The 11,211-nt window shown below is 36.9% G+C and overlaps 1 protein-coding gene across 10 annotated transcripts in view; it reads left to right on the top strand.

Annotated features, from left to right (window-relative positions):
* Positions 1-10,738, top strand: part of UNC79 (unc-79 subunit of NALCN channel complex) — a 108,304-nt gene extending 97,566 nt beyond the window's left edge. For all 10 annotated transcript variants that reach the window (XM_085317515.1, XM_085317514.1, XM_085317513.1 and 7 more), the window contains 4 exons: positions 1,056-1,253; positions 3,436-3,513; positions 8,428-8,469; positions 9,095-10,738. In XM_085317515.1, the coding sequence (XP_085173641.1) occupies positions 1,056-1,253; positions 3,436-3,513; positions 8,428-8,469; positions 9,095-9,295 (519 nt within the window). In that variant the 3' untranslated portion in view covers positions 9,296-10,738. The remainder of the gene's footprint in view (positions 1-1,055; positions 1,254-3,435; positions 3,514-8,427; positions 8,470-9,094) is intronic.
* Positions 10,739-11,211: the final 473 nt, after the last annotated feature.

Genomic DNA, 11,211 nt, shown 5'->3' with positions numbered 1-11,211 from the left:
TTGGAAAATAAGAAAAAAAATCCTCGCCAATCCTTTTTTCTTTTTTTTTTTTTTCAAATACCTCTTTCTAGTTACCAAGCAACCATTGCAATGTTTGGTGCAGTCACAGTGCCACAGAATATGAATCACTGTTGCACTTTTAAATTGAGAAAACATCTCTGACCTGAAACAAAATAATGGCTGAAAAATAAAAAGAATGGATGTAAAATGATGCACTTTTACTTCCTACCAGGTGATCAGACTCTCACCTGTACAGGTGCATGGGATTATTACTCCCAAGGGGCAGGACGTTGTTGTACTTTAAGAAGTTCCTCTCTGGCCATTTCTCCAGCCTGTCAAAGTTCCTCTGAATGCAACACATCACTTGGTGTATCAGTTTTGTATCGTCTGCACACTTGCCGAGTGTGCATTTGGTGCCATCATCCAGGTCATTAATGAAGATGTTAAGTGGTATTGACCTCAATATCAACACCAGGGGTACATGATGACTGATTGGCTTATGGCTGGACTATGTGCTGCTGCTCACAACCCTCTGAGCCTAGCAGTTCAGGCAGTTTCCAGTCCACCTCACTGACTATTTATCTAGTTTGTCTTCATCAATTTGTCTGAGGATCTTATGGGAGATTAAACTTTATTAAAGTTTTAAATTGAGTCATAAATGACAGAGACTCCTAGCTTTCTACAGACTGCAGTGGGAGTTTTCCATCAAGGAAGTCCCGCGATTCATCCCTGAGTAGAAGTTCTGCAAAACTAACCTTTTCTTTAAAGGGACTGACCTTAATGTGATTGCATGGGAGTGTGGGTTTCCAAGTGCAGTTTTTGGTCTGTAAATATAAAAAAAACAGATTTTGAGTATGGAAAAGATATTGTTGGATATGTCTGATTTACTATTTCCTAATCAGAGGGAAACATTTTTGAAAATGAGGGGCAGGATTGTATAATGGGGTGCATTAGAGAGGAGCTCTTTGGTAGAAGCCTATCTTGACAGAAGAGTGCACTGTTCCCCAGTACACTTACTTCAGTGAAACAATTTCTTCTCTTTTCTATTTCTACAGACATCTGTTCTCCACATGTGTTCCCTCTTCCATGCGTTTATATTTGCCCAGCTCTGGACAGTGTACTGTGAACAAACAGCAGTAGCTCCAACAGTCCAAAATCAGAACGAATTTAGTTTTACAGCAATCCTTACAGCACTGGAGTTCTGGAGCCGAGTGACACCTAGCATCCTACAACTAATGGCACATAACAAAGTGGTGAGTCAGATGCTATGTACAGAATTAGTATGGACTGAAACAAAGCCAAGCCRTCTGAGTTTAATGTTTAAATTGAATACACCATGAATAATTTTATAAAGCAACTTTGATACTTTTGAGAAATTAAGGGGAGAACTAATTAGTCGTGATTCAACCTTGCAGTGACCTGAAACAGGATCTAGCCAGGATCTGGCATGAAATGGAATCCTGGTGTTCAAGAGCTAGAGTCACTTCTTGTTGGGTTAGGGACTCTCTACTTCAGGTCTCATTTTAAATATATTCTTCAGAACAATCTTCTTGTTTCTCTTATGCTGCCTACAGGAACTAAATATTTTAAGATAATTCAGTGAATAGCCATCTGAATATTTTTTTTTATCATGGGATGCATTCCTGTTCAGTAAAAAGCACACAAAGCTGACTACTGCCAACTCATAACCCATTGGTTACCCATCAAAAATGAGCTATGTAAATCTTTCTGGAAGTGTTTTTGAGTAATGAATGATTTGAAGGAGGTATATTTAGAGATAAGATTTGAAAGGGGAATGTTCACTCTGCCCAGAAATTATCCAGGCTAATTTTGGAAATCAACTTTTGAGCACTCATTTTTCAACTGCTCAGTGTTACTGGAGCAACTTTGTACAATAAGGACCAGAAGTGTGCCAGAAACCTTCCCATTGACTAATGATTCTCTCTGCTTGCAGGCTTAGGGTTGAGAACTTGTTTCTCTTGGGCAAGTTGTATTGTATTTTCTGCTTCCTAGAAGGTCATGACAAGCTTGTTACCCCTACTAGACATTAATGAATGTTTGGCTTTAACTGAGATGATAGCTAGTAGCTTTGACTCTGAAGAATCTGATACTTGCTTCAAATGAGAAAGATCACTTTAATGTGGCCTAGCCTTCTAAGTCAGTTTGTTGTTTGTTTTTGGCTTTTTGCTGTTTTAAATGGAGACCCAGTCTCTATATAGTAATTATTTATGTAATTCCCTTTTACCCATGTGAAACATCTTCTACCCCACACAGATGTGGGCACTTGCCCTTTCAAAAATAATTGAATGAGCTGTAGCTGAGATGTTTTTGAACCAGTTACTATTGCCTCATGTTTTCTACATATCAAGCAAGGACTTCAGCTATCTAAAGCTGTCTTTAAATAAGCTTGTAGCCTTTGCATTTGGTGAGTTCTCTGTGTTTGACCAGCCACTCTTGAGAGCAGTGGTTCATGAAGCTCCTCCTGAGTGAAGAAGAATTATGCACAATTCTTCTAACCATCTAGTTGTTCAGTCAGATACAGAGGAATGTCAAGCCTCAGGACAAGAATATGACCTGGAAGTCCCAGGTTCTAATCCTTTTTCTAAAAGTGTCTCATTATGTGCTTTCAGTACAAATTATTAAACTCTCTCTGCTTCAGCTACTGCTCCCTGAAATGCAGATAATAGTAGTTACCCATTTCACAGGGATGTTGTGAAGTTTAATTAGTGTTGTAAAGCACTTTGAAGATGAAAAGCGCTACGTGAAAGCTAAGTTTATTACTATCAAGGAGAATTTACCCATTGTTTAGACCAGCACTGTAAAGTGTCACTACTGGCTCAGAGTATACGTCCTGTTGTAGCTGTGCATTTCCATAATATAAAATATAAAATGGTTCTGCTACCAAGTAACTGGTATTTGCATTTGTCATAATTAATGGTACAAAATTGAAGAAGTATATATTTATGGACTTGCTGCCAGTTCAGAACAATAAATTGTCTTTTGGTGGGGAGAAAAAAAGATGATTTTTGTGACTGTGTTAATTTTCAAAGGATTCAGTAAATAAAACTATCATTTTCTGACACATTGATTGGTGAGAAGTACCCAGCAAAGGCATGTAAAAGGATTTATGCTGTCTGCGAAGAAGGAAGCTGAAGACAGCTTGTTTTGATATGTTATAGGAATTAAAATCCATCAAGCACTGTGAAACTTTAAACAGATAGGTATTGCTGCATCAGAAGAAAACTAAAAAAAAGAAAAATGTCCCTTATGTGTTCATGTAGTATTTAATCTTATATGTCAGTGATTAATAAATACACATCTCTAGGCTCCGTTAAAACTGCCAAAAAACTGCAGGAAGATTCCTTTTAGGAACTGTTGGCTTAGAACACAGCACTGTTATGCTGGACATTTATTTGTTTCTGTTTTTGTTTTCAGATGGTAGAAATGGTGTGTCTGCATGTGATTAGTTTAATGGAGGCTTTACAGGAATGCAATTCTACTATATTTGTTAAGGTAGGTGTTCTGCATATTGAATATTTAGTTACGGATGTTGCCTGTATATTGCAGTTTCTAGAGGTATTCCCCTATTCCCATCTCCCACTAAAAAGGAAAGTAGAAGAAGCTAAAGTTGAAAGCTAGTGCACAGATAAAACCTAGTAGACATCTACAACAACAAAAACATCTACAGTAAGAGGTGAGATGAGACGAAAATCTGAGATATAAATTCCTTATCATATTTAAATGAACTTCTGATCTACTTCCTCTTCCCAATCTTGCAGTGGTCCTATTCCTTTAATAGACTGAACTGGTGTCATTGACTTTGTGGGAACTGGTGTGTTCTGAATTTTTGTTCATTCTGGTAATTTTTAATTGTCACAGATTTTTGACAGATCACTTACTGTCAGATTTTTTTTAAGCTGGTAACAAATCTTTGTGCTCCAATGATTTTCTTGTTATTGTATGTCTGTATGTCTGACTCTTGGCCACGTATTTGACAGTAAATGTCCTTCCTCTAGGATGTGTAATAGGCTATTCTTTGGTAGAGAATCAAATCCTGCTTGCTTTGTTCATATAAAAATCCCTTTGAAATCAGTTGCCAGTCTCGTGTGGATCACCACAGCGCTCTTTGCACTAACTGGATCAGAACAAAACAGATTTATGAAGGATTGTGGCAGCCAGACAAGCATAAATTAGTTTTGGTAGTCTTCTATAGATTTATTTTTCGTACTGCATTATTCTGAAGGTAATTTTCAAATGAAATTACAACAAATCAAATAGTTGTATGCATTCTGGATCTAGCTGAAATATGCTTATAATTTTTTTCCCCTGTTACCATAAAGGAAAGTTTTGACTGTTGTTTTACTCCAGTCCTATATGATTGAGCATTAAGTGAAAATTTAGTAGCTAAAATTGAAAGTCTTGTTGTAAACTGGCCTGGAAGTATTCAGATTCATTGTGAAAATACAAATTTATAGTCACTAATGACTGGATGCCATACAGAAACTCCAATGGTCTGTGATGTTAAAGTGATAGTGGCTAGTTCTGGAGGAAATATGGGCTGGGAAGGTTTTCAGAAGGTTAATTAGTTCAGCTTTTCTTCCAGGTAGTCCAGAATGTTCAAGTTTTGATGAAGATGAAGAATGGCTTTAAAGCTGTAAGAAGAGAGACCTTTAGGCTCAAATTCCTTTCACAATTCAAGTGAATACATCCAAGGGTTGTGTTTCAGAGTATATATCAATAATATGTTAAATCAGGTTAAAGGGATGTTGTTGTTACTGCAAGATCAAGCTCATAATCCCATGAAAGCCAGAGAGAAGTTGCATAGCTGTCTTTCATTTTTAACAGATGAGATATGGGAAAGCAGAATCTGGATGACTAAATCCCCCTTTACTTAGCCCTGAAGTGAAATCCTGCAGGAAAATATACAGCCATAATGGTATTACAGAATCTGTAGTTTTAGATCTATCTGCATAGAATCTGAAAAGTAAGTGCCATGATTTGAGGAAAGATTCACTGTATGTTTGAAGTCCTTCATTGACACAGAACTGCAAAGTTTATTCACACAGCAAGCAGTAAATGAGAGGTATTTCTGTAACTTAAAACAAGGTCAGCTTTGAGACTGTCTTTTCTTCAGTGGCTATAGAGAAGGTCTTCATAGAGAAGATCTGAACTTGATCATTCCTAATCTAGTTCAGAAGTCTGCAAGAATGACAGTTCTTTGGATATTAGTTGACTGGGCAATTTTTTGGTAGCTTATCTGTTTCAGACTACTTAGTCTTTTATTACCTTACCTTCCATAATGACATAATGAAACAAACTTATTTTATGCTTCAAAGCATTTGGTTTTTTTCCTTTAGTTTGTAGATATAAGCCTTTCAAACAAGGGTCATTGTAAAAATGAATGCAATGTAGTGAAGGAAAGATTTTTTTTAAAAAAAAAAAAAAAAAAAAAAAAAGTTGTTCTTTTTATCCTTTCTGAGATCTTTCAGCAAAACTAGTAATTCCCAATAACTTCCTCTTGGATTTGAGCACAGCAGTCAATATTAAATCCTGAGCATTTAACATTAACATAATTATATTTACTGCAGTAAATTTTATTCTACCTAAAGAGTCAGGTGCTGCAAAAACTTCCCTTGTAAGTGAAGTCGTTGTATAATAATATGTGATTCAGCACACGTTTATATTTTTAACATATCACAGGAAGGACGCATCACATGTTGCCAGGTGGTTTATGGAATAGCTGTCTTAGGTGGCTATTTCCTGTATAACTTTCTCAGGTGACAAGTGAGGGAAAATCTGTTCTAAAATAATAGAGAAAGAAGAAGGAATGTGAATAATTCACAACAGTTTAGTGAACTCCTTCACTAAAATATGTCCTTTCTCTTTTCTCTGTGGCAAGGATAATTGCTCTTATATCTCCCCATTGTATTGGTGCAACAAGCATTTGTCCTCTTGGTACTGTGTTAGCCTTAGCAATAAATTAAACTCCTGTTGAGCTTAGCATTGGGACGTGTCTGTGATTGCTTCCTATAATCTTTAAGCCATTCCTTGTTTTCTCAGAGGACAATTTTTGGAACTGACTTAGACCATCTTTACCCATTTGTGGAGGAAAACAGAGTTTCGTTCCTGGAAAACATTTCAACTATTCTGTATTTATTTTTCTTTCTAGGTTGGAATGAGATTTATGCAGACTTACATGGATGCACATGTATCTACATATATATTCATTATATGTTTCTCTAAGGGGAATCATTTATATTTTCTCTGAGGGGGAACCATTCTGCTTTAGGAGGTCTGAAGTTGAACTGTTGTGCTTTGTTCCCAGGAGAGCCATCAGTGCTGGGGACCAGCTGCTTGCTGAGCACAGCTCTCTGGCTGCCCGTCAGATATATACCTGAGGAATTTGGGAGCCCAGAGAAATAAAAGGAGCAGCTCAGCAAACCACAAGATCATTTCTAGAGACCCAGGGATTTTAGGCAACTCTAGTAGCTGTCAGGTAGTTTCTAGAGACCTTGAGAGGCAGCAGAGTTGTGCTGAAAAGCACAATGACCACTCTGTTCTTCATCCCGGGTTCTGTTGAAACTTGCACTGAAATCCACATGTTACAGGTGACAATATCAGTCCCCCCAAATGGGTACTCTCTGACAGCAGTCAGTTCTTCCAGCTGTTCTTTCTAACTGGCTTTATGTATTCTTCCTTTGATGAAGAAAAGGCTTGTTGAGGACTAGAAAATAAAACTCAAATGCTTCYGTAAAATTTCTTCTTGTCTGAATAATCTAACTTGTAGCTGTAGGTGTGGAGGGTTTGCTTTCTTGAGCATGCAGCTGAATCTTTAATTTCCCTAAATCTGTCTAGATCCTGGAAGAAAGAAGTCATGTTGGATGCCAGTGATCTTATCTAACCTTAGACCTCTACAGCATAGATATCAATATGTGCTAGTTTTTCTTAGCGCTCTTTATAGTCAGTGGAGATAAACAGATATTTTTAGGCTATGATTCATCTTCATCTATTTTAGCTACCTGCTTGGGTGACCTCAGTGAGATGAACTGGTTGTGGGAAGTGCTTATTTCTTTCAGTTGACAAGAAAAGATGCCTGGTCAATTGATTCAGATGTAGAGGGGTACCTTGGGCCAGAGAAATCCCTTTCCCTGAGTTTCTGCATAGTTTCTCTCCTTGCTTCCGGTCCTGTAGATGCCAGTCATGTCGCCTGCTGGCTGGCTGGCTCCATAGGAACTTCATGAACTCTGGGTGAAATTTTCAGTGAYGTTTGTTGATGGGGGTAGGACTGTGAGGTGTGGAGCCTGGCTTCTTAGTATGCTTTCCTTTGCTCACCTCTCCAAAAAACCACATGGGGACTTGGAGTTATTGGATCTTATTAAGTATTTCCTTAGTGTGAGAACACAGGGAAGGATGTATAGAACTCACACATCTACTGCATCTGGCTGCATTCCCGTTTTTTTGGTATTCATCTGTCCGTAAATGCTGATATATGGTTCTTTACTTGGTAGACTAAGTAATCAGTCCTGACAGAGCTGCATATGATTCTCCAGCAAAACAGCACTGAAATTGAAACAATTAGTGTTCCTTGCACAAGGGAAACAGCACTTTATCTAATGTTGTCGATAATGATTAGATTTAACTTGCAGCTCCCAGTAACTTAATTGGTAAATTGCAAATTTTGATGCCATTTAGAGAAACATTTTAGAACAGTAGCCTCAGTGGTTAAATTAATATTGGAGAACATGAATACTTTTGCTAGAAATGTCCCTCTCCCTTCCAAGCTTTTAATGTTATATTTGCTCAGAAATAAAAGTTCTCTGAAGGGTTACAGGCAGAAACAAATATCAACAGTGAGTGATGGATTCCCAAACTCCATCTTTGTCACTCGGAGGAGTTAGGAATAGAATTTCTTATCTGTGTTCCCAGGCCTATGTGTCACATTCCACAGTGAAGCAGTGACATGACTACTAGCTTATAAAATGGTAGTTACTGCTTAAATATCTAGCCTACTATTAGGAAATTCTGCTGTGTGTTTTTTTCCTGTTGGTGTGCACTTTGCAGTGCAGAATGTGCACTATATTCATTCCAATGCTTGCTTAACTGCATATATAGAAACACCCTCAAGAGGAAAATAATTGATTTCCTTTAATGAGTTTTCTATTTTGAACTCTTTTCATTGCCTTAAACAAGATGTTAGTAATATTGATAGTTCCTATAAACAAGGGAAGATGGCTTCCTTACCTTTGAAAGTCACATGCTACTAAGCATGTGCATCATTTTAAAATAAACGCATTTCCAGATTTGTGTTTGAGTGCTTTCTGTGGCCATTCTGAGGGCTAAATGTGTTAGATAAACTCTTCTCTGACTCATAGTAACTAGAGCATTTTTACAGGTGCTTAAGTTATAACAAAATATTTCTTCATACAGCTCATACCAATGTGGTTGCCAATGATACAGTCAAATCTAAAGGTAGGTTGTTTCTTGCACCTTACTCTTTTGTTGTAAGTGTTGTGTATTTTTGTAAGTTTACTCTGGAAATAASACTAAGTCACTAACTGGTCTCCCAGCTCTGAAAATATATTGCTGTAGTGCATCCCGATGCACYGGGCAGCTCAGAGCTGAAGGTCTCAAATGTGAGCAGAGAGGAAGCATCATTGGAAATACTTCCTTTTAATCAGGGTTCCGTGGCAGGGCCTTTACCCCCGGTTTCTTGAGGTTGGTCATTCCCTCAGGTGTATTTTTATTAGGTTTGAAACTCCCTTTGATGACTCAGGCTTGGGACCCCTTACTGGGGAGATGAATTTTGATTCCATAGCAGATATTGTTGGCCTGTGTACGGTTACACTGTCCCAGCTAGCTAGTGTGGTTTGCCATTCAAGAGGATTTTGGTGGGAATAAAGGTGTTGCAGATAAACCTAGTGATTTGCAAGCTACACTGCAGAACATGGAAAAAAGAAATGTGATACTGGGGCAGTGGGGGAGCTCTCCCTAGCTAACAATCAATTTGTGATGAAGATAAGTACATTTCACTGTCTTGTATGAATATRTGTATTGAATAAAGAGAGAAAATGACTGTCTGAAATTGTTTCAACAGCATTTATCTGCGGGACTCCAACTACGCCTCCAAGCCATTCAGAGTAATGTCAACCATCACAGCCTAAGAATGTTACAGGGGTCAGGGCAGATGAACAACAGCTCATCTGTGCTCCGCAAATGGCTACAGTGTACCCAGTTTAAAATGGCTCAAGTGGAAATTCAGTCATCAGAGGCTGCATCTCAGTTTTATCCTTTATGATTCATGTAAATTGTTCCAAATGTTCATTTTCAGTGTAGCAATAAGAGGGTTAAAGCTGTAAAACAGAAGCCCGTTTTTGTATAAATCAGTATACAGAGTATATACTGTATCTATACTTTTTAGCCTAGGTCAAATTGTGTGAAAGCTTGTAATGGGTGAAGCTAGGAGCTTGATCCTAAATTGCATTTATCCATTTTTGCTGAAATGAGCAGGATCAACAGGTCCTCAAGTCTGCTTTCATGGTCAAGTATTTGCAGGATTAGACTCAGATCTTTCACGTTGTAGATATCTCTCTGATCAATGAAATATCTGACTCTTAAATGTTTATTTACATTATTTTTGAAACTAAGACAAAAATCATTTTATTTAACTTCTATTTTTTTTAAAAACTAGAATTGTGGATATTCACAAATATATGGAAGTGCTACGTTGCTATTTTTTAATGCTAAAAAACGAAAACAGGGTTTTTAGGAACCTTTCTAGTGTCTGTGTGTRTGTTTTTTGTTTTTATTTTAAGATTCACAGCTGGCAATGCAATAAAACTTGTCACTGTAAAACAGTCATGTTCTAATGAGGCTTTTTGTCATCATCTCCTGGGAAAACAGCAGCTTGTAAGGAGAGCTATTATAAAGTGCACTTAGAAATTAGGTTGTTAAACTGTGCCATTTCCTTTGTCTTTTTGCAGTACTGTTTTCCAAAACTGCCAAGTCTGATTTATTATTTTTTGAAATACTGTTTTTACTTCATTGATTCTGTGCTGCTTTTCTCTGTAGGTTTCATACAAGCTGCTTTAATTTTGTGAATACTGTATTGTATTCTTCTGTCAATACTTGTATACAGTGCAATTAAAAATGGATAACCCAAACCTATTCTTACTGATGTCTASAGAGCTGGTATTGCAGCCCTCAGTAGGAGCAGGATTGGACCTGAACTTTTGCATATGGTATGAACAAATTATAGCTTTGCCATAATATTGTATTAAATGTGATATTTAATAACAAATGGATTTTAATATCATTAAGGGACTCAGCCGAAGCCCATTGGAATCTAAGGAGACTCAACTAATTCAGTGGGTTTTGCATCGAATTTTAAGAGCACCAAGATTTWCCACTTCTTGTAATTAATATTTAAATCTGTGCAATGTCAAATGTATTTCCTGTATTTATTACTGTTATGCACTGATTGAAATAACAAATATACCTTTAAGCTGTATATTAGAGTGCTATTAAATTCATAGTCTTTATTACCACTTGCAGAATTAATGTTTTTCCTTCCTATTTGCAAAGAAGTGAAAAGGCATACGTATAAAGAATTGCTTGAGTATATATTTTACTAGTTGTGGATGGTCAATCTTTCCTCAGAGCATTTACCAAAGAAAAAGTGGAAATGTTTGGAAATATGTCATTAAAGTACCATTATGCTTAAAACAAAATAAAAAAGACAGTAAAGTGTTTACCAGCTTACTAGAAATACCCCCTCTGTGTGTTTTCAGTATTTCATTACATACCTTAAGATAATAATGATAAAGGGAAAGTGTCATTTCGCTTTTCTCCTAATAATTTCACTAAACCAATGCAGTAAATAGACTGATTTGGATTTCCTTCCTTCACAGATTCAGACATTCATAGAATTTGAGCTCAAAATGGATCATTCTATCCAAACGAAAATCTAACAGATACAATATAAGCTATTTAATTGCAACTGATTTTGCTTGTATTGAKGTGAGTGAATAGCATCTAAGCAGAATGTATTCAAGTTTCTACAAAACCTATCAGCCTTGATCTGAATATTATTAAGAGATCTACCACAAGATAGTTTCTTGATGTTTTAGGCATTGTTTCKTCTCCTGCTGAATTGAGATTGCACACGTTGGTAAGGGAGGGTTTCTTCCTAAACTTTTATAGTGGTAAGAGAAA

This window comes from Rhea americana, unplaced genomic scaffold (assembly GCF_003343005.1).
Source record: "Rhea americana isolate MKP2758 unplaced genomic scaffold, rheAme1 scaffold_5, whole genome shotgun sequence".
Taxonomy (NCBI): domain Eukaryota; kingdom Metazoa; phylum Chordata; class Aves; order Rheiformes; family Rheidae; genus Rhea; species Rhea americana.
Note: the sequence above shows the minus strand (reverse complement) of the source record. Positions and strands in the feature narration are given on the sequence as shown.